The sequence below is a fragment of the Heterocephalus glaber genome, unplaced genomic scaffold, assembly GCF_053883595.1.
Source record: "Heterocephalus glaber isolate CG9 unplaced genomic scaffold, H.glaber_assembly_v1.0 deba00001481, whole genome shotgun sequence".
Taxonomy (NCBI): Eukaryota; Metazoa; Chordata; class Mammalia; order Rodentia; family Bathyergidae; genus Heterocephalus; species Heterocephalus glaber.
Genome location: NW_028258317.1, coordinates 10936541 through 10960174, shown reverse-complemented (window position 1 = coordinate 10960174; position 23634 = coordinate 10936541). Strand labels below are relative to the sequence as shown.

Sequence of the window (23634 nt, the reverse complement as noted above, 5' to 3'; positions counted from 1 at the left end):
ATATGAGGCCACTATGCGCCATTTTACTAATTGACAATAAGAAGATTGAATGGTATACTGGTTAAAGCTTTTGGAATCAGGTTTACTGAGTTGGCCAATTATTGGCTATATATGTCCTTTGGAAGATACTTAAATTGCCTAATTCTCATTTTCCTCATTTCTAAAATGATAATGGTAATAGCAACTATCTCAGTGTTGTTTAAATGAGACTGTACATTTAAAATGCTTAGTAAACATTATCTGGTATTTAATAAATAACAATTGTTATTGTTAGACTGTAAGCCCATTACATCAGTTTCTTTGTTCTGCTAACCAGTCTTCCAGACCACTTAAGTTTACCCTAAGCTTCACTCCGTACTGACTATCCCGAGTGTCTCAGGGAGTTGTCATTTCAACCAGTCAATTCTTGTATTGAATAAATTTGATAAAATTGTTGTTTTTATATTTCCTGTTATCTTATAAAAATTAATGAAAAATGCAATGTTTGATCATTCTGTTTTTAAGTAATGAACTAGTAAGTGGATAATAGGATCTAGCCCAGTAGGTACTTAGCAGTTATTTATTTGAGTGATACATGATGATTGTCAACTTCCTTCTTCACACCAGAGGAGTTTCTTAAATACTAAAGAATCTTTTTTTTTTTTATAACCTGCTTATAACTCTTAAAAATCAGCTGGTTGGGCCAGGGATTTAGCTCAGTGGTTCCGCTGCCTGCCTTGCAAGCACAAGGACCTGAGTTCGATCCCTGGTACCCCCCACCCCCATAAAAGCAACTGGTCCTTTTCTTTTTTGAGTATTTATAGTATCTGTAAGAATCAGGCTGAAATATCACATGCCTTCAGTAAACAACCAGTGATAAACAACCTTTAGCTACAGTCCTATTATTTGATTAAAATCTTCTAGCATTATCCCACCACTGTTTTGTTTATTTATTGCAAACTTTACCAAATTCTACCTGGCACTGGCAGATAAATATGACCGGGATCCAGAGAGCTTGCCTTTGAAACATAGCCTGATGAAAGGGACTGACAAATAATAAATAAAATACATGAAAAATGTTTCTATACATAGGTATATACAAGATGATTTGGGACTTCAGAAAAGGTACTTCAACCTGAAAGGGAACATTGTTACAGGAGGGGTCAGATTTTACAGAAATATTTGTGCTATCCCAGGAATGCGGTCTTTGTTTTTAAAGTCAATGAGAAGCCACTACAGAACTTCACATAGCAGTGACGTGAGGTGATCAGATCTGAAAGACAGTCTGATAGAATTGTGGAAAATGTGTTAGAAGACTGAGAGACTTAGTAAAAAGTGAGAACATAAATTAAGTAATAGAGTTGTCCTAGGGCTGAGATAAGTAGACGAGTTACAGAAATATAATAAACAGTTGAATTTGCAGATATTGGTAACCAGTTGGGGATTAGTAGAAGGGAGTGGGATGAAGAGTCATGAGAGTCTCAGGTTTCTGGCTATGGCCAAATTGAATAAGAAATACATTGGGAAGAGTGAAGAGGTTTGGGGGAAAATGATATATTAACATGCTTGGTCTGAGGTGCTAGTGGGATATCCACTACGAATGACAGCTAGTGGGCTGTTGAGTTTATTTTTGTTTACCAGCTGATGGGAAGGCTAGGAGTGTAGCTCAGTGGTAGAGTGCTTGCCTAGAGTGCATGTGCCCCTGGATTCTATCCCCATCACCACAAAACAAAACAGAAACAAAAATCCAGGGGAGATACAAGTTGAAGATGTATACTTGTAAATAATTTCATCTCTAGCAATCCCCTCTACTTTCCTCCTAGCAATCCTTCCATTCCAGTAGACCTTTACTTTATTGATCCTGTCACCTTTTCATTGATCTTCATCCCCTGGATGTTGTTGTGGTCATTCACTATAGTTGATTGCTTACACAGGCTTCTGTCCCTTTCTTAGATCATTATACTCACTTGACAAAACTACCATCCTGGTTCATCTCAGCTTCTCTCTCCCTGCCTGCTGATGCCCACACAGCTGAATGAAACTGCTGTCATGGGCCCTTCATGCTTCCAGGCATTCTCATGTTTTCCTGGCCTGCTGCTGTGTACCTTCACCTCTCTCCACAGATTGTCAGTACTTCCTCTCTTGTCCTCACTCAGGATGGATGATTTTACTCCCAAGTTCTCTGAGGAAACTGTAGTATGAAGAGAACTTCCACAGACTGTCACTATCACCAGCCATCGGTTCTCTCCCTGTTCTTCCATGTCATGTCTTGATATAAACTTATTTTACGTATATAACTATTATTTCTTCCATCTTGAAAGAACTGCTTATTGTCATTCCCATCAGCTACTGTCATTTCTTTCTCTTGTACAGCTTCTTTGATTTTTTTTTTTTTTTTTTGATACCGGGGATCAAACTCAGGTCCTTGCACTTTGCAGGGCAGGCGTCAGAGCCACTGAGCTAAATCCCTGGCCCTGTACAGCTTCTTGAAAGAGTTGTCTGTAGTCTACCTCTAGTTTTCACTTCACTTCCCATCTCTCTTGAAAACCCATTCAGTAAGCTTTTGTTGAAAACATTCCATGGAGACTTTTCTCATTGCTAAAGTCATTGGTCAATTCTTAGTCCTCAGTTACATTTGAACAGTCAGTGGCAGTTGGCACAATTCATCACTTAATTAATTAGTTAATATGGTACTAGGGATTGAACTCAGGGCGCTGGCACTGAGCTGCATCCCCCAACATTTTATTTTTTTATTTTGAGACAGGGTCTTGCTAAATTTCTCAGTATTCTCCTGTCTCAGCCTCCCAGAGTGCTGGAATTACAGACATGCATCAACACGTTAATTTATCCCTCCCTTTTGTGCAATGCACATGCTTTGCTTGACTTCTGGGATTGCTCTCTTGGGTTCTCCTACCTTGCTGACATTCTAGTCTTCTCAGCTGGCTCCTCCTGGGTTTCCTGGCCCCTCTATGTTGCAGTGCATCAGGGTTCAGTCCTACTACTCTTCCTTAGTAATTCTATCTAGTCATATATAGGGCTTTACATGACACTTGCCGATGGCTCCTGGTATAAATCTCAGCTGTCTCTCCTGAATTTGAGACTCAGATCCCTCTGCCTCCTTTACATTTCCAGTGGATATTGGACACTTAAGTCTCAACAGGACTGAAGCTGATCTCTTGAATGATTCCCTTCCCTAAATCTGCTCCACCTACAACCTTTCCCTCTCAATTGATGCCGGCTCCAGCTTTTTAGGTGCTCAGACAAAACACCAAGATATTGCTGTCTTCTCTCATATACCCCATATCCAATTAGCTGGGAAATCTGTTAGCTCTTTTTTCAGAATGTGTCCAGAATTTGCGTACTCCTCATCATTCCTTCCTAGTCCATGCCAGCATTTTCTTTTTGGGATTATTGCAGCAACCTCCTTGATGGTCTCCAGTAAGCATATTGAACACAGTAGCCAGAGTGAACCTTGGAAAATAAAAACCAGCTCATGTCAATCTCTTTTAGAGCTGTTCAGTGGCTCCTTTGTATCACCAAGTACAGAAGGCCCTATACAGTTTGGCTCCTTCACCTGTCTTGCTCCCCTCTGTCTTGCCCACTCCACTTTAGCCGTGCTTGCTGTTCTCGGACACACCATGCTCCCATCTTTGGAAGCTTTTCTCTTACTTTGCTTGGTATGCCCTCCTCTCAGTTTTCCGCATGGCAGACCTCCTCTGCTCCTTCATATCTTCACTTACATGCCACTTTCTTTTTAAAAAATATATATTTGTGGTGGTGAGGAGAAAACCCAAGACCTCATATACATGCTAAGCAAGCACTATGCCATGTTCTACATGCCACCTTCTTTTTTTTTTGGTACCAGGGATCGAACTCGGGTCCTTACACTTGTGTAGCAGGCAGCAAAACCACTGAGCTAAATCACTGGCCTACATGTCACCTTCTTAATGAAGCCTATGCTGACCACTTATTTAAAAATTGCGGTCCTGTTTTTCTGGCCAATATATGGTACTCATAGTGTACCTTAACACACATATCCCCCCCCTTCCCCTCATAGACACACACCCCTCTTTTACACACACACAAGCACATACCACCCTTTATCATAAGTAGTTATTATGTTCATTGACCCCCTTCCTCCTCTTAGAGGGTCAGTAGGACAGGAATCTTTAGCTGATATATCCCAAATGCTTACCACAGTAGTACCTGACATATAACAGGTACTCAGTAAATGTGTGAAATGGATGAGTAAATGAATCAGCACACAAGGGCAGGTAGTAAAGGAGATGACCTATGGAGAATATTGAGGTGAGAGTAGAGGGTAGTGTACTGAACACCCCTTCCCACCTTTAATAAGAGAAGAAGGTGTAGCAACTTAATACTCTACATATTTGGAGAGTATGACCACAAGTCAGTTGTAGAAAATCCAGGAAGGATTATTTGAATAATATATGGCCTAAAGATTCTTTTTTATATTCTCATTCTAATCTTTAGATTAAGCCAAACTGTCCGAGAACTGCAGATCTAAGACATTGACATTACTCTCTGTGGAACTGTTTTGATTTTACTGAGCTTTGACTTTTGGCCATTAACCTACCATGAAGGACATTATTTTAAATGTCCTATGAGACTTCGTTATGTTATTAAATTTATTATTGCTGTATTATTGAGGATGTTACTCTATGTTAGAAGGTACCCTCTTTAAATAAGGACCAATGAGGGGAAATTCCCTTGAGTCTAATAATAGTAGTAACTGCTCCTTGGAAATGCCTTGTTTGGTTTTATTTTATGGAGATTGCTGTTTTGGTTCTTTTATTGTGTAGTGGTAGTACTAAAGATTGAATCCAGAGCCTCCTGCATGCTAGGCAAACACTCTGCATCTCCTGAGCTACTGTAGGATGATTGTTTTCTTGGCCATTGATAGACCTTTCGTCTTTTCTCCATTTTACTCTCTGTCCTTCCCTCCTTTCCTCCTCCCCTCCTTTCCTCTTTTTCTTCTTTTCTGCCCCCCTCCCCCAGCTAGCTATTTTTAGTATATTCAGAGTTATGCAACTGCCAATACAGTCAATTTTAAAACATTTTCATTACCTCAAGAAGAAATTCCATACCCTTTAGCTGTTTTTCCCATGTCTTCCTATTAACTCTAGCCCTCCGCAGCCACTAACCTATTTTCTGTCTTTAAATAGATGTACTTATTCTGGACATTTCACATGAATGAAATGTATGTGGTCTTCTGTGACTGACTTCTTTCAGTTTGCGCAGTGTTTTTAAGGTTTATGCATAGTGTAGCATGTACTTTGTAAGGCACTTTGTTCCTTTTTATGGCTGAATAATATTCCATAGTGTGGACAATACACAACACTCATCAGTTGATGAACATTTGAATTGTTTTCCTTTTTGGGCCATTATTAATCATGGCAAACCTTTGTGTGGATGTAGGTTTTTACACTTGGGTAAATTCCTAGGAGAACTGCTGGGCCAAATGGTAACTCTATGCATAACTTTCTGAGAATGCCAGACTTCTCTAAAGTAGCTATACCATTTTACATTCCCTATAGTGCCATCACTCATATTTGTAATCATCTGACTGTCATACTGTAACTGTGAAATGGTATCTTATTGTGGTTTTGATTTTCAACTCCATAGTGACTAATGACTTTGTATTAGTTATTTGTGTATCTTTTTAGTGCTTATTGGGAAAAACGTCTATATAGATTCTTTGCTCATTTCTTAATTGGTGATATTTTTGGTCTTTTTTTTTTTTTGGTACCAGGGATAGAACTCGGGTCCTTGCGCTAAGTCCCCCGCCCATGGTCTTTTTATTATTGGTTCTTTACATGTTCTTGGTACAGGTCCCTTATTAGATACATAATTTGCATAAGTTTTTCTTTATTTTGTGGGTTTTCACTTTCTCAATAAGCACAAAAGATCTTAATTTTGATTTAGTCCAGTTTATCTCTTTTGTTTCAGTTATTGTTGCTTATGGTGTCATACCTAAGAAATTATTGCCCAGTCTAAGGTCACGAAGATTTATATCTGTGTTTTTTCTAAGAGTTTGAGAGCTGTAGTTCTTGTATTTAGATCTACGATCCATTTTGAGTCAAATTTTATGTATATTGTGAGGAGGTTCAGCTTCACTGTTTTATAGTGGTATCGTTTACCCAACATCATTTGTTAAAGAGATTATTCTTTCCTCATTGAACTGTCTTAGCACCTTTGTCCAAAATCAGTTGACCATGGAAGTATGGGTTTATTCCTAGACTCTCAGTTCCATTCCTTGACCTCTGTATCTGCCTCACTACTTGTCTGTTGGGAAGCTTTAAAGCCCAAAGTGAAACCTCCTGGCAGATGTCCAGGCACTGTAAGGGATTGGAAGGTAAATTTATATCACCATGGGTTTCCTGATCTCCCTTTGTCCAGGTTTCCTGTCTGTTGTTATGGGTGCTTTATGATAAGCTGCCTCAAATCCTTTTGTAATGAGGTGTGATACATTGATAAATGCACACATTGTCCTTAACGTGTTTTATTAATCAGTTCCAATGGAAGACTGGCTAATTTATACATTTCACTTCAGTTAGCTAAAAATATAAATTTTCTGTTAAATATCTTACATGTTTCCTTCTGTCAAATTATTATCCTCAGCTGATGATGTTGCCTGTATATTTACTTTTAATTGAGATTCAGATAATTTCTAAGGTTAGCACCTACTTGACTACTTTGCTGTTTGTTATTTATAACTTATTTTCATCTCCTCCCTGCATCGTAAATGTTTGTGCTTTGTACACCGAAAGTGTCATGAATATAATTTGATGGTGTGTTTATAGAACAGTAAGTGTTTACACTTATTTTTTATTCAGTAGTCCCATTTCCAGGTATCTAAGCCTACAAAATAACACTATGGAAAAGTGCACATTTAAAGATGTTTATTATCATACCTAGTTTATATTGTGAAAATAGAAAACTACTGATAAGAACCTAGAATGGGGAACAGATAAGCTAGCCATATTATAGTTACTGGATAGAATGTTATGGTTCTATTTTTAAATGATGGTGATAAAGATTTATTTAGCAACTTTAAAATTTATGTGTTTTAACATAGTTAAAAGAAGCACTATGTAAAATATGCATCAAAAAGGCTAGGGAAATACCCAGAAGGCATTTTTTTTCAGGTGCTAGAAAAGTGATTTGTTTTTGTTCCTGTTTAAATTTTTTCATTCTTTCGTATCTTACACCTTAGAAACCTGACATGTAAAAATTTGTAATCCTCATAGAAATTCCTTTGTTTTTCTTTTTCAGATGTGAATCTGGTTACACTGGACAGCACTGTGAAAAGACAGACTTTAGTATTCTCTACGTAGTGCCAAGTAGGCAGAAACTCACTCATGTTCTTATTGCAGCCATTATTGGAGCTGTGCAGATTGCCATTATAGTAGCAATTGTCATGTGCATAACGAGGTAAGCAATGATATAAGACATGTGAACTTAAACTAGGGGTGAGTAGCAGTTAAATTAGAAACAAACTTTGGAGCACACTCAAAATGGTAGAGGTTTTAAATTCACCAGCCTATTAGGAAAAATCCTAGAGTCACTTCCTTGCGATTTCTATTTAGATCTGATCTCTCTTTGTCTGACCTTGTTAGAATATGGGTAGCACTCATTCCCAGGGCTAAGGATATCTGAGTTACAGGCAAAGGGTGCAAGACAACAGTCAAGGAACTAAAGGAATTTATGGATCTTAGTATTGTGTATCACAAGCACTGTGTTCAGGAACAATAATGGTAGTAGCAGAGATTTTAGATGATCTACACATGTACAGAAAAGCCATATAAGAATGTTTTCAGCCCTCTAGCTTCAGTTTGATCCCTGCATTATGCCCTAAGAATATATTTTTCTGTGGTAAATATAATAAAGGAAGAAATCCAGAGGTGAAAGATAACTATTTTTCATATTACATCATTGTCTTAACTTTACTTCATAGTCTAGATTACAGTGACAAATAATAGATTTTAAAATTATATATCATAAATAAAAATCATTTATCATAAAAGACTCATTTGGAGCACATAAAGGGACTTATTTGGCTGTTTTCCAAACTGAGTCAGACTAAATTGGACTTGAGAAATGTCAGAACAAATGTCCTTGTGCTTCTCAGCCAGTCCTATCTTTTCTTCTTGCTCACCTCTTTCTGTATCTTTTTTTTGTACTGGGGATCAAACTCTGGACCTTGCACTTGCCAGGCAGGCGCTGTGCTACTGAGCAAAACCCATGACCCTTCCTTCTGTATCTATTAAGCTTTTGTTCACATAGTCCATAAACATTATCTGTACTTTCCTGCATTTTCCTGTGCAGAAGATTGGAGCAAGATACTGACAAGCCACATTGAATTTATGGCCCTTCTATCCAAGGTCTGGATAGAAGCCAGACCTTCAGTAGACTCAGCTATCTGGAGCTGAATTGATAAATGTAGAATGATAAAAGATACTCTTTGAGTAAAAAATATTTTTTGTTAATTTCAGGCACAAAAGTCAGTGTGCTTTATACCAGAGAGCAGATGATGTGGCCTTAGGCAAGACTACTGGTATAGGATTGGTCAATAGATCAAACAAGGGACATAATGACAACAGAAAGAGAAAATAGAAAAAACTCCGTTCAATAGCAAAGGTGGCTGTGGCCATTTCATATAGGCTTGGAGATTAAGTAGTTTGCCTGTGATCGTACAATAACTAGTAAGATATCCCTGAATTAGGATTGAGTGCTATCTGATTCCTGAATCATTCCTCTTCTGAATGAACCGTCAAGAGAGGAAGGTCCATGTTTGGTAATGATGGGAAACAGGTTTACCACACATGACTGTTACATGGGAGGAGGTTCAAAATTGATTTTAAGGTAGGAGTTTGAGGCTTTTGAGCAGGGGAGGGATTGGTACAAACCATTTTTTCTAGAGCATTATTCAAAGGGTTGTGTGCAAAATTTACTGGAGTAGTGAAAACATGTGATAGGGAAAGACTATTTGGAACATTATTAGAATAATACAAGAGTAATGAATGATTTGGAAGGTGAAACTAAAGAAATATATAAATGAAAGGAAAAATTTTTGAGGCCAAGGGTATTATCATCTTAGAATCAAAGGCTGTTAGAGGCACTGAGAAGCACCTTTGAGTTCACCCTCTTCCTTTAGGGAATTGAGAAAACTGAAACCTTGCCTCAGTCCTAGTTAAACCTTTTTAAAACCCCCAACCCAGCCTTTTACCCTACTCACTGCTTTTGTTCTCACTGGGGTGTATTATCCATTTTAAATTAAAATTACATGGCAGATATTAAGTCAGTACCCTTGAGTTTATTCTCCACCTCCATTGGTGCCTTCACAGACACTTGGACAACACAGTGACATAGTATTTTCATTGCCCACTCTCTTCCACAACCAAAGGGTTTCCCTTATTGTATTTATCAAGGATTTCTCCTTAAGCCCTGCTTTTTTCTTTGGTATCTCTCCCACCTCTTGCTCTATTGAATTTGGAATATTATAATTAGGTACTTGGACTTATCTCCACTGAATATTTAAGGAATGCCTCTCCCACACAGTCCATTATGGGACAGCTGTTCATGTATCCCGTGGTGGCTGTTGCTTATGAGGAATCTTCCTTTAAAAGGATCTTTTCACTGACCTGCTTATCAAGACTGCATGAGTCACATTTTTTCTTTCATGTGTGAAATCTTCTCGTATTTTAGACTTAAGAATGACAGATTGGTAAGGACTTTGAATAGCATCTTAGCCAAACCCTCTTACTTTATAGGTGAAAGAACAATGGTCTGAGGAAGCTGGAACTTTTCCAAGCTCATCGTGAGTTAGTGATGGTTAAACAGAGTGCTTGACCTTGCAACCAGTCTCATGAATGGAGATGATTCCAGCTCTGTCTACCTCAAAGTATTTTTATGCAGATTAGTGAGCGTCTTCAGAAAACTATACACAAAATAGAAGTATTATCATCAAGTTTTATTCTTTTTTTTTTTTTGGTACCGGGGATTGAACTTGGGTCCTTGCACTTGCACAGCAGGTGGCAAAACCACTGAGCTAAATCCCCGGCCCTATCATCAAGTTTTAAGTCAAAGCAAAGCAATATTCTTTGATACCAAATAAAAACAAGGGCCATCAGAGTAGGAACACTCACTATTATACAACTTTCTATCCATTAGGTTATAAATTCCTTAATAATAAGATTAGTTCATCTCATAATATTTCACATATAGGAAAATTGAGGTTGCACACATCAGCAGAGCCCAAACTCAGAATTACCGGAATTTGCCTTAGCCCCTTTATAGTACTTTGCCTAACACAGCATCTCGTGCACAGCAAGGACTGTTTGCATTCTAGGCAACAGGCAGAAGAGTGCTCACATCACGATGAGATTCTTTCCATGGAGAAACATTTATGGTAAATTGAGAGCAGAATCAAGAATTATCTCTTGTCCTCAGGGTCCCAGTTCTTTGTAGTTTTCAGTGGTGTATTCTGGTAGGGTATGAAACAGCTCTTTGAGTGATTGTTTAAAATCAGTAGACATTCCTACCTGTTCATATCTGAGGCTAACATGTATTTTCCTACCTGAGTTTTTCCTTCATTTAAGATTTTCTCGTCAGTTGGGGAGTGTCATACTGCCCAGGGAAAGTAAGTAGGTCAAGGATCTTTCTATTGTCACCTGTTTGATATGTTAGTAGTCACTGTGGCTAGGGTGTGGCCAAGTCAGAGGAGGGGCAGGTGTCCCTATCAGGGATGCAGATGCAGTAGGTACAGACTGAGAATGAGCTTTGCTCTGGTGGGTCTTTATTTAATTGTATGTGTGTCTGATCTTCCCAACACCCAGCTTTGTGGGGAAGGTATTTTGTGTTTGCCTTCACCTTGTTTTGCACCAAATAGCTTCATATAATTGCATTCCATATGACTTTATGTGTGAAATGTGCATTCATTTGAAATATTCATAACAAAATCTTTTTCTTTTCTTTTTTTTTTTTTTTTTAACACAACAGAAAATGCCCCAAAAACAATAGAGGACGTCGACAGAAGCAAAACCTAGGTCATTTTACTTCAGATACATCATCTAGAATGGTTTAAGCTGATGACTTTTATATGTACACTGACCACGTGATGTACATTTATTATGTCTTTTTTTAAAGAATGAAAATATTTATTTCAGAGGCCTTATTTTTGGACATTTTTAGTGTAGTACTGTTGGCTCGTATTTAGAATATTCAACTACAACAGTTTTGGACTGTTCAGTAGTCTTTGTTTTGTTTTTAAATACAGAAATTAATTTGACAAATTTGTACCACATGGTAATTCTAAGATTTGTTCTTTACCCATGGAATGTAATATTTTTGCAAAGATGGACCCACTTCACAAATGGTTATAAAGTCATACTCACTTCTTCCACAATGACCACAGCAAATGACCAAGCATGAACTAAAGGTAAAGATGTTTACAGATTACTTTTCTTACAAAAAAATCTAGAAGACACTGTGTTTAAATAGATATTTAAATGTTTTTGAGATTTAGTATCTGATTTTTTTAGACACTGCCTACCGCATGAACTATAAAGCTATGTGTGTTAGATGTAAAATATTTATAAGATGTGTGGACTGGAATTTCATTATTCTTCTCTTTGAAAAAATAATTCTGATAATTTGAAAAAGAATCTGGTAGTAATGATGGAACAGATCACTGAGAAGTAGATTAGATATTGTCAAAATAGGCTTTTTAACAAATGGATTGGAATAAAGCCTTCTGTCAGTTAAACTACTTTAATACACATTCATTTTTAAACAAAATATTTGTTTTAACATAAATAAACAAATTGTATCAGTGTTTGTGAATACAATGCAAAAATTGTTACTGGTTGGTGCTCTTAAAGTGAGCTTAAAAATGACCTATGACCTCTATCCAAATTTGTCTTGTAGTAATAGCTATATTAATAGATTGTTGGTGTTTAAAGGTCTGAAGTACGAGTAGAATGTATCGAGCTGTTTAATGTGTAGTTTAGATAGTCAAAAATATGCATGTAGAATTTACAAAATATGTTCAAAATTAAATATTAATTTTAATATTCGGTTTGGAAAAGCATGTTATAATATAATGTTTTCACTATATGGCCTGTTTTGGTGTGATTATTTACTCTGTTCTTTAATATTGTTGTATCAGTATTTATAATAGATGAATTCAACTGAAAAAGCAGAAGCAGATTTCAGTTCAAAATTCCCCTTTGCTTTTACAAATACTGCTTGAAATTATTAAAGACAAAAGCTTCACCCAGTATTTGGGTTTTGCCTTTTTGTCACCTGGCTCCTAGGCTTAATATTAGTAACACAGCAGCTTCAGTGAACTTTTTTACAAAGCTTTCATCTGCTACCCACACAGTCTTACTTGAGTCCCTTAGTCAGTCAGCAAGTATGTTTGGAACCGTCCCCAGTGCTTTGCAAGGGCTCGTATTGCAGAACAGTCACGTATGGGTATTTGTAGTTATAAATATTTGACTGTTCTCCAGGGGTGGGGTTTCCAACCCTTTAAGCAGTTCTGTTGCCTGTTATCAAGCTGGTTTTTTGCTTCAAGTACCAGAATTGATTGCAGTAGGATATCTTCCACTGAGAAAATGGAACATAACGGGTCTGCTTCAAATGCTGATAAAATCCACCAAAATCGTCTGTCAAGTGTTTCTGAAGATGAAGACCAAGATGCTGCTCTTACCATTGTGACTGTGCTGGACAAAGTCGCCACCATCATGGACAGTGTGCAAGCAAGCCAGAAGAGAATAGAAGAGAGACATAGGGAAATGGAAAACACCGTAAAATCTTTCCAGATTGACCTGTTGAAGCTTTCACAATCACACAGCAATACAAGCTATGTCATTAACAAATTGTTTGAGAAAACCCGAAAAGTCAGTGCTCACATCAGAGATGTGAAGGCCCGAGTGGAGAAACAACAAGCTCATGTGACAAAAGTTGAAACCAAGCAAGAGGAAATTATGAAGAAAAACAAATTCCGTGTTGTAATATTCCAGGTAAGCTTGCACTAATGTTCAGCTTGGTTACTATAATCTTTTGGATCCTTTAACTGCCAGCATGTCATAGCAGAGGTTTACTGTGTTGCATCTTAGCCATTGTATATGTTAATGTAGTGGAGTACTGGGTTAGCAGAGACCTAACAATAAAACCATTTGTATGTTAACTAATGTGCTATCTACCATATCAGTATTTTCAACTTCTCAACCATTTCATGTAATATGAACTATGGCTAGTAGCTAAGGCTATTTCTTGCCTTTGAAATTTAATATTGGTAAGGCTCTTTTTTTTTTTTTTTTTTTGCTAAGGCTCTTTTACCATATTAGCCTTAGTAGTAAGCATGATGTCTTCTTGTAGACTTTGAGAATGTTAGCACTAGAAGAGACCTAAGAAATCTCTAGTTTAAAACACCCCTTGTTTCCATAAAAGGAGAAATTAGAAGGGGTGCTTCCCTAGTATGTCTTGAGGCCCTGGATTCAGTCCCCAGAACTGCAAAAAAGAAGAAACTGGCAACTAGTACACTTATAAGAATGTTTACACTTACTGTGGAAAGCCTGAAAAGTCCAACCAGTAAAATATAAACTTTTAAGAATATTATTTGTTTATTGTAGTTTTTACTTTTCAGTCACAATAATAACAGCTATTTCTTTAAAGAGCAATCAGGAAATTTTAAAAATATTGTTGTAATATTATAGTAATGCAGATACAGAAGTTGCATAAATAGTTCTTTATTTGATTGCCGATTCTTTTTACTTAGCTGATTTAATAAAGTAATTTTTATGTAGCATTGTGTATTGAGCTAATTTCCTATAACACTGTGCTCATATTTTTTTTTTTTTTGGTACTGGGGATCAAACTTGGGTCCTTGCGCTTGTGCAGCAGGCAGTGAAACCACTGAGCTAAATCCCCGGCCCTCTACAGTATATTTTTTAAATGCTTACAAATTAGAAGGAAAAAATTGAACTCTTCTCCCATCACAAAAAACCCAAAGCAAAACAAAATGTGAAGTCACATGTATACTTAAAGGTAGGAGAAAGCAAGCATTTCCATGTTTTGCTGGAAGAAATATTAATGCGTTTTGAAGAGTAGTTTTGGTGGGTTATAAAACTTAAAAGTTCACAAATCTTACCCTAAAATTTTGTATCAAAGAATTTGTTCTAAAAATAAGATCAGGAATATATACAAGGATGTTCACTGGTGCAAATCTAAAGTATTAACCACAACTATATTTTAAAAATAGATGCCTGTGTGCATAGGGGAAAACCCTAGAAAAATAAAAATGACATAGGAACACAATTGGATTATGTAGGCAAATATTTATAAACACTCCTAAGAATGTGACTCATAAACCCCACAGTGTTCCTTACTCATTAGTCAATTCTCCATAGTCTTTGTTGACTGACAGAGTTATATTGGGATGGTAAAGTGGTATTTTGGATCTGTTTTAAAGAAATTGCAGTTGTTTAGGAGAGAGTAGAGGTGCTTATTTCAAAGGTAGACAGAGTGGACTATGCCATTAGAAGTCCTTTACCATTTCCCTTTCCTTCCAGGTCTCTGGCTTAAAAATGTCACCATACTTTCAGAGACCAGTTCCAGTGTTAGTGTCTGTAGTGGGGATCTAATTTGGTATTGGAGAATATAGTATTGATTCTTTGATTCATTTTGAAGGCCACTAGCAATAGCGAGTGTTTCTCACCCTCCGTTTACATACTGTGTGCCAGGAACATGGTAGTATCCAACACAGCTCTTGAGGATCTTTGTGTAAGGCAATGGACCAGGTGCCAGTCAAGATTTACAAAAGCTATCACAAAAATACTTTTTTTAACTTTTAAAATTAAATGTATAACTTTATTATCATTCACTAAACACACAAATATACAAAAATTAAAATTATTCAAAGAAAAGCAATGCAAGGGGAAAAAAAGCTATAATAATATTCAAATATAATAGGACTCAACCAAAGTAAAACTGAAAAGTACTTAAACATTTTTCCGTATAATTTTAAAAAAATCTCATGCATTAATAAGACATCAAAGGATGTGATTTGTTTTAGAAAGATTTTCAAAACTAATATTGAACAAATAGTGGTCTGAAAAAAACCTCTAATTAGCTAGTAGACTCCACATAGGTCAAATTTTTTTAAATTTCAATTTTAATACAGTCATATGACACGTGATGGAAATATAATGTGAGAAATATTTTATTAGGCAATTTCATCCATGTGTATTGCAAAGAACCACACAGATTGCCAACTTCTAAGTGCAAACTGAGAAGGTATACATCAATCATCTGTGATGGCCCCTTGATATTATCCAAATACGCACTTAAACACAAGATACATGAGGCTACCATTGGCATAGCAGCACACTGTTTTACAGTAAATTCTTTTGTATAAGTAGGACTGTGCTCTAAAGGATGAAAAGCACAGCATATTATGATAAGTACCTAAAACAGTAACAGTCATTTATCACACTGTTGAGTACTATGTACTATACATAGTTGTATGTGCTTCTTCTGGAAGCACACCCTTCTCTCCTTTGATCTCAGTGACTCTTCCTTTGCAACCCACTGATGAGCTCCAGCCTAGTCTCTACCTACATCTCTTCCTATAGTTTTAAACACAGTCTATATACAGATTCTTTCCAGATTCCAGCCTGTAACTTTGATCTCTCCCCTTCCCCTCCTGCTACCCCTACCCCTTTGAACCACAAAAATACTTCTGAAAGTCCTGTTTGTCTATTGATACAATTTTTTTGAAATTAAAATGCTTCTTTCTTTCTTTATTTCTTTCTTCCCTGTTTTTCCTTTCTTCAAGCCCTGGTAGTTAAAGAAACTGAGCAGTACTAGTTTAGGACAGATTTCTTTTCTTTTAAGATGTAAAGCCATGATGATTCTGTGAAATTATATTGTGAAGAGTAAGCAGCAATTTGTCAAAAAGCAGTTGTTACATTTTGTAAGCATGTGGAGAAAGATAAAGGCACATGACAATGGACAGAGAACTAGAACACTCCCTGCAATATTCACTGGTTATTCTTAGCCCCTAAAATCAGTTGTAATTAATTATCACAGTTCATTTGTATACATGGTTATGTGGAGATTTTCTCTTCTAAAGTTATCTTGAAACTGAGCTATTTATCTGTAGTATATTTTCATTTCCATTTGTGTTTTTCGTGAAAGGTTTCCCTGAGTATATCATTTGGCTGTAATCTTTATTGGTATTAGTATATCTCCTATAGTTGTATATGGCAAAACTTTTACCAAATCCTGGATGCTGCCATTTAAAAATAATCTAATATTTCATGCCCAATTATGTTTCTTTTTGAACAGACATTCACCTTGATGAGCCTTCCCTGTCATCATGTGAGCCACAAGTTGTCTGTGTCTTCTGATAATTTTGGTCATTAACCATAAGTGTTTGGTTAATAAATGGACTCTTTGGCAAGGCCCTAACGATAAGTCCCAGACTTCTGTGTATCCAAAATCCCCTAGCTACATTACTTTGATATTCAGTCAAGTACTCTTCCCCATAGTTTTAATTCTGTTACAAAAATGACATTTTTAACCTGAACTTTTACAAATATAATTGTATTTAGGAAACAACTCTAATTCAATCCTGTAATCTTCAGTTATTATTAGAGTGTATTCACCATTCATTTATTGCTGACTCATAGGAGTTGTAACAAATGGATCTCTATAGCAAGTACTTTTTCTGACTGCTTTGTTTTACTGTTTTTAAGTCTGATTTTATACTATTTGTTGTGCAGTGGAAGAGAAGGGTGTGTGTTCCCAAGTTAAGCTATATCTGATGTCTTCACAGAAAGCTCGTGAGAGTTTTTTCCCTACCAAGCAGTAATTGCTCTTGGGCTTCTTCCTTTTCTAATTATACCTTCTCAAGCCAGACCAACCCACACTGTGTTACTGAAGCTGTTCCCTACAGCAGGTGTCAGGAAAGGAGAGGAATACTTTTACTGCCTCTTAACTGATTCATCAGAGAGTTATGAGACGCCCACCTCTGCCCTTTTTTTTTTAGCTTCCAGACACTCCAGTCCTGTAGCCAAAGAATTTAATTTTAAATAGGTGTCCAAAGAAATAAGATTCAAGGATGCCTTTTTGGCTCATTAAATTTTAGAATGTGTGTAAGTGTATTTTTTATACATTATCGAATAGACTTAATCTGGATCTCAAATAGGAACACAATTTCCTTTAGAAATTATAACTCATAGTTCAGTAAAAAACTTCATGATCTTTACAGTTTTACCTGTTTGGTTTTAGAAATAATTCTCTGAATAGTAAGCTGGCTTTCTTTATACCTGTGGTCTGGCCTGGCTTCAAGGACACTGGTGCCCTTCATTTTCTCCCATCCAGCTCTCATCCTTAATCTTTTTTTTGGTACCAGGGATCGAACTCGGGTCCTTGCGCTTGCACAGCAGGCAGCGAAACCACTGAGCTAAATCCCCGGCCCTCATCCTTAATCTTTTGACACTTGGCATAGTTGTTGGGCCTTTCCTCTCTTCTTAATTTTTTTTTGCGGTACCTGGGATTGACCTCAGGACCTTGGGCTTGAAAGGCAGGCGGCGGCACCACTGAGCTAAATCCCTGGCCCTCCTCTCTTCTTGAAACCGCTTTCTGCCCTGCTGCACTCTCTGGGGTTTCTTCCTGCTTTTTGGTAGATGTTTCTCTTTCCTTACCCTTTTTAAAATCTCTTCCTTCTTCTTTCTTATCTACTGGGCCCAAATCCATGATCTGTAACACTTACATCCAACATATTTTAAAAAGCAAAACCTTTAAGATAACTTGGTAAAAAGTCTTAGCTTGACCTGAAGTCATTTGGTGGTAGAACCTGACCTGAAATAGCATGAGGCTATGTATAGTCTTTATCCCACCTCAGTATAAATATTCATTTTTTTTTTTTTTAACCGCAGAAACATTTGTTCCCAAGATCTCACTGGGATCACATGTATGTATTGTGTATAGTGCATCACATTAGTTTTACAAAATCTAAAATACTTTCAATATTGAAACATGCCTTATCTTCAAGGAATGTTGAATCTCTTGGTGATTTTTTACTGGCCTCATGACTTTTAATCCCATTTCTACATTAATGACTTTGAAATTGTCTGCATATCCAGTGGGCATTTCAAAGACATGTTGGGATCTTATCTTTCCCTACCAGTCTCTTCCTCCTGCTCTCATCCTCATTTTAGGTATCTGCTTCTTTGCAGCAGATCCTGTTGGCTCTTATCTTACCTTGCCTCTGTAGCTTGTTTTAAACAGAGTCATTCTTATACAGCATGTGTCAGATCATCTCAAAATCTTTAAAAGTCTTTCTGTCATACTCAGAATAGAAGCCACTGTTCTTTTTATTGGACACAGAGTCCTTTGTAACATGGCCCATGTGCTATCTTTCTCACACTTCTTTTTCCTCTTGGCGCTTGGTTACTCTGTTTTAGCCACACTGCCCTATTCAGTGTCTCTTCTTCCTGTACAACCTTCAGGTCTGGGCTTAGATGTCACCTTATTAGGCCTCTCTGACCACTGTATTTCCAAACAGCAATGAGTATCCCCCATCACTGAATATCCCCTTCCCTCTTTTGCCACCTTAGCATTCATTGCTGTGAAACCTACTGTATATTTTACGCATTTATTTGTCTCTCTCTGTCCAAGAAACAAATGATTTCTTTCACTGTTTTTAAAATAAGGGTTCTCAGTTCCTGCAGTATTGAGTAATATATGGTGATAGTTTCATAACTCTTTGTTGAAGGCACAAGTTTTTTGTTTAATCCAGTAGTAATTTATTATTAGTGACTATACATGCTAGGAGTAAATCATAATTAAGACATACTATCTCTGCTTTGAGGAACCTGATACCACAGTAGGGCCCAGGAATATGTATATAAGTGAGTAGAATTCCAATTCATTTCAAACTGTAATAACTTATAGTGGTGTGTACGTGTTCTTTTGGTATAAATTGGAAATAACATTAGCTAACTTGGGAAGTTGGGGCATATGAATTGATTCTTGAAGAAAGATACCATTCATAAAGTAGAAAAGAGGTGAGTCATTGAAGATACCAGAAACTATATACAGGGGAATGGAAACATTTTATATTTGAGGAATTGAGAGTGGTATGTGTTACTGGGCTAGTGAAGACAGAAAATGAGTCAGGTTGACTAAAGAGACTCTGAGCATACTTAAGAATTTGAATTCTTTCCTGTAAGTATGGAGGAATCTCTGAAAAGTTCTAAAGAGAATAATCGGGGGTGTGCCTCAGTAAAGTTTCTCAGGTAATACGTGTGATGTTCTGTAGTAGAGGGACCAGGAAATAAGTTATTACACAGTTCAGGAATGAGATGACAAGAACCTGAATTAAGACATTGGTAGAAGGAGAGGAGGGAACATGTGAGTTATTAAGCAGTTATTATCAACAGGGCTTGGTGACCAGTTGAATGTACGATGAGAGGGAGAAAAAATACTGGGGATGATGGTTTTGAGGTTTCTATCGTGTAGCACCTGGATGGTTATTAGTGCTGAGAGGTACAGGAGAAGAAGTAAAAGTGGAGAGGGTGATGGATGGGCCATGGTGTTTGGACTTCGTAAGTTTGAGGTGTGTTACATCCAGGTGGAGAAATCTGCCCATCATTTGTATGTATCTTCATGTTAGGAGAAGTAGAGAGGTGTACTAAAGTGTTCTTGAGGGTCAACGAGAATTCTTTCTCATTGGCCCTGGGAAATGCCAACATTTAAGGAGCAGGTAGAGGATAAACAGCTTGTGGAGGAAGTTTGCAGGATGTGGCCAGCAGGTCAAAGAGCTGTTCTACACTGCAAAGAAAGCACTCACCTACTATGCTTTTCTTTTCTTTAGGAGGAGATTCAGTGTCCAACATCCCTGTCTATTGTCAAAGACAGAAACCTCACCCAGAATCAGGAGGAAGAAGATGAAGCCTTTGATGAAGCCTTTGATCCTCCAATAGAGCTCTCTTCAGACGAGGAATATTATGTCGAAGAAAGCAGATCTGCCAGGTTTAGAAAGTCAGGCAAAGAGCGCATTGATCACATCAAAAAGGCATTTTCCAAAGAAAACATGCAGAAGACAAGGCAGAACTTAGACAAGAAAGTAAACAGAATTAGAACGAGAATAGTGACACCTGAGAGGAGAGAGAGGTTGAGACAGTCAGGAGAGAGACTTCGGCAGTCAGGGGAGAGGCTGCGGCAGTCAGGGGAAAGATTTAAGAAATCTATTTCTAATGCTGCTCCCTCAAGGGAAGCTTTTAAGATGCCCAGCCTTAGGAAGGCCAAGGACCCAACTGTGGCCGAAGGTCAGGATGCAGGCAGAGAGATGGGCATGGATATCATTGCCCGGAGTCCATCTCTGGTCCCCATCCCCGAGCTTCACTCTGATGAGCTCAGTGAAACAGAACAGGAGGAAGCCAAGGCGGCGTGTGCTTCCCAAGAAGGAGGGGAGATCTCAACCCCTGAGCCTTTAAAAGTAACTTTTAAACCTCAGGTGAAAGTAGAGGATGATGAATCACTCTTACTAGATTTAAAGCAGTCTTCATAAGGAGGAATTAAGTAAAAAGCCTCACTCATGGAGTTTTAGTTTGAATAGTGTAATTATTTACATTTATTTATATGCCATGTAGGAAAACTAGTGATGTGTTTCATTTCTAACATTTAACATCTTGAATATCACATAAATATTACATACATTTTCCCTGGGAAAATGTATTATTTTATTTTTCCTGAGCATATATGATAGTAGGTAGCATCCTTTTCCTCTTATGTCATCCTCTCTCATGACAGCATTTAGTTCTAGTATCATAGCTTTACTAATAGTGAGACACTTCCTGAGTCACGGGCTTTTTCTCCTCACCCATAGAAATGGGGAGGGTTTGCTTGTCCTGCCCTTCTCAAAGGACTGTTGTGAAGACCAGAGGAAATGTCACATGTTCTGGGAAAGCAAAAAGTACATCCAGAGAGAAACAAATCACGATGGGTTCTCAACCACAGAACTGAAATAATTACACCTTCTGAAGAGGCCCTCAGCACCAGGCAGTGAGGGCCTAGGTTGGACAGAAACTATAATCAGTCTTCTTAAATCTTTCCATAGAAGCAAGAATATAAAATAAATGTTTGAGTGACAATCTTTTCATCAAAGATTACAATCAAACTTTAGGTTTTAGATGTGTCTTAAAATGTTTCTTGGAAAATCCTTTTCTAATTTTCTTTTGCTTTTAGATTTGTGGTGGACAACAGCAACTTTTACAGCATGAGGCATACGACTGGCTCTGTTATCAAGTAGCTTTATTTCTTGCTTTGCTTTTCTTTCCCCCCCCCTTTTCTTTCTTTCCTTCTTTTTTTTTAAACTGGAGATTGGACACAAGTCCTTCACATTGAGCTTCATATATCCTCAGCCTGTTTTGAGATAGGCTGTCTCTTGCTAAGTTGCCCAGGCTAGCCTTGAATTCCTTCTGCATTAGCCTCCCGTGTAGCTGGGATTGTAAGAGTGTGCCACCATGCTTGGCTGTCAAGTGGCCTTTCTAAAGTCTTCTCTGTTGCAGTGAGTTTGGAAATGACCTCCAGAATTTCTCCTCTCCAGGGTGAAGCATTCACGGTCCAGCTGTATAATACAGTGTGTGTAGGTGTTCATCATAGCTCCTTGAGGTAGCCAGATTTTACTTAGCTTTTGGCTTTTAGATAGGAAGTAGATTTATTCCAAAGAAAGGAAGATGGTCACACTGGCTGTATGGTTCTAGTACATTTAAATTCTGGGTTCTTTTTTTTTACTATGAAAGAAATGATGGAATTGTTGAATTTGATCATAATCAGCTACTCCAGTTTTTAGACTTTCAGATCAGTTTTGAATCATCATGTAGTAACTAAAAATAATATATACGTATGTACACAGGCACACATAAAATATTTTACTTGATTATCCAGATATTTTAGTTTAGGAGTTTGATTCAATGTTACTTTCTATTCACTCTACCCAAATACATAAAATTGTAAATGGTCATCTTATTATCTTTCTGTATTGAAAACTAAAGTGTATACACTGGAATAAAATTTTAAAATAACAATTCTAAAAACATTTTTAACACAGCTTAGAAGAAGCTTGGCTGCCTAATCACGTATTTCCTTAAGAGTCATAATAAATTTGAATTTAAAAAGACATTGCAAATGTCAGTGTCCTAGTTGTAAATATTTTTACTAAAAATGCAAACACTAATATGTAAATGAAGTCTGATATTGTAGCCCTTCTTATAATAGATATGTTCCTAGATTTGGAAGAGTATAAAGAATGTCATGGGGTAAATTTTTTTGCAAATATTACTGTCAAGAATTTTTGCTTACTGACTGATTATATGAGCAAACTTGACATTTTATGGAACGTTTCCCATATAGGTATATTTGAATTTTTATGAGGAAAGAGTTACAACTTGGTCAGCTCTTCTTCATGGTAGATTTTGTGCAAACCCAGAAACACTACAGTGGTTTCATGTCCCTAGAGTTTCATTGTAATCCTGTACTGCTTTTTTGCTGCTAAGATTTTCCATCTGTGTCACTTCTATCTCTTAACACTTCTTCCCATATAAGGCATTTCTAAATTCCACATTTATAATTTCTTCTCTTTTGCCTTCTTTTCTAGGTGTAAAGATAATGGGCTGCAAAATCACACATCCCACTTAATGTAAAGAAAATTCTAGTCAGCATCCTTTATTTTAAAAGTTTCAAACAACACTGAACAGATTACTTGCTCATCTGTGTTTTAGAAATTATGCACACCAGACTTTAGATAATTTATTTAAATGAAACTAGTTAGAGGATGTATTCCCTTCCCTACTATGAGTGGAGCAGCACAACACCCTCAGAAACCAAGTACATGATGCCCACTCTAAAGCCTTCCACAGAGTAGACAGCAGGGGAGGAAAGTGCAAGTCTGTCCCCTGCATGTGATGACCAGGTTCCTTTCCTCTGAGTCCGTAATGGTCCAGTCCTGGCTTACAGGTTATAGAAATAGGGCAAATGTATAACAATGATAAAGGGCATGAGTGGTCAGCTTGCCGTGTGTATGTGTGTGTGTGTACCTCCCCATGAGCAAATTTTTGTAAATGAAAAATACAAACCAAAATAAAAATACAAACCATTTCCACTTGATTCTTTGTCATCTAGGCACATTAATGGATTTAGTTTAGAAGAAAGCCTGAAGTTGTGATTCTGCTAGCTCAAAAGCATGGGTCATGTTATGTAAAGCATTCCATTGTTAACTATGCAGTTCTGTTACTAAATCATTGGCCTTTTTTTTTTCTGTCTGAGACATGTTTTCTAAAACTTCTTTTATTGAACTCTACTAAGAAAATTTACAGATTACACTCCCCAGATAAGGGGAAACCATTGTTTTCATCCTTAGTTGTACTTGAATTTGAGCCATCCTGGTCTGTAGTGAGTGAAAACTGAAAAAGCTTCGTGCTGTTTTGTGTCATTCTTTTGACCATCTCTGAGTTATGCCATATCTAAGAATTTATAGCTGCCCTTGCCAGGTCAGAACCTGTCAGCATATTTCATAAGTAGTGAATCTCGGATAACTACTGCTTCTCAGTGAGTCTCCTA

The 23634-nt window shown here is 37.2% G+C and overlaps 2 protein-coding genes across 3 annotated transcripts in view; both read left to right on the top strand.

Annotated features, from left to right (window-relative positions):
* LOC101710773 (myb/SANT-like DNA-binding domain-containing protein 3) overlaps positions 1–12117 on the top strand; it is a 127656-nt gene extending 115539 nt beyond the window's left edge. Inside the window, exons 9-10 of one of the 2 annotated variants that reach the window (XM_004864918.4) lie at positions 7276–7434; positions 11002–12117. In XM_004864918.4, coding sequence (XP_004864975.1) covers positions 7276–7434; positions 11002–11086 — 244 coding nt within the window. In that variant the 3' untranslated portion in view covers positions 11087–12117. The other variant, XM_021244514.2, reaches the window with a different exon arrangement.
* Positions 11259–21167, top strand: Cavin4 (caveolae associated protein 4). The gene is made up of 3 exons (XM_004864917.3): positions 11259–11440; positions 12578–13025; positions 19889–21167. The coding sequence occupies exons 2-3, from the start codon at positions 12618–12620 to the stop codon at positions 20582–20584; spliced, it is 1104 nt and encodes a 367-aa protein (XP_004864974.2). The 5' UTR covers positions 11259–11440; positions 12578–12617; the 3' UTR covers positions 20585–21167.
* The last annotated feature ends 2467 nt before the right edge of the window (positions 21168–23634 follow it).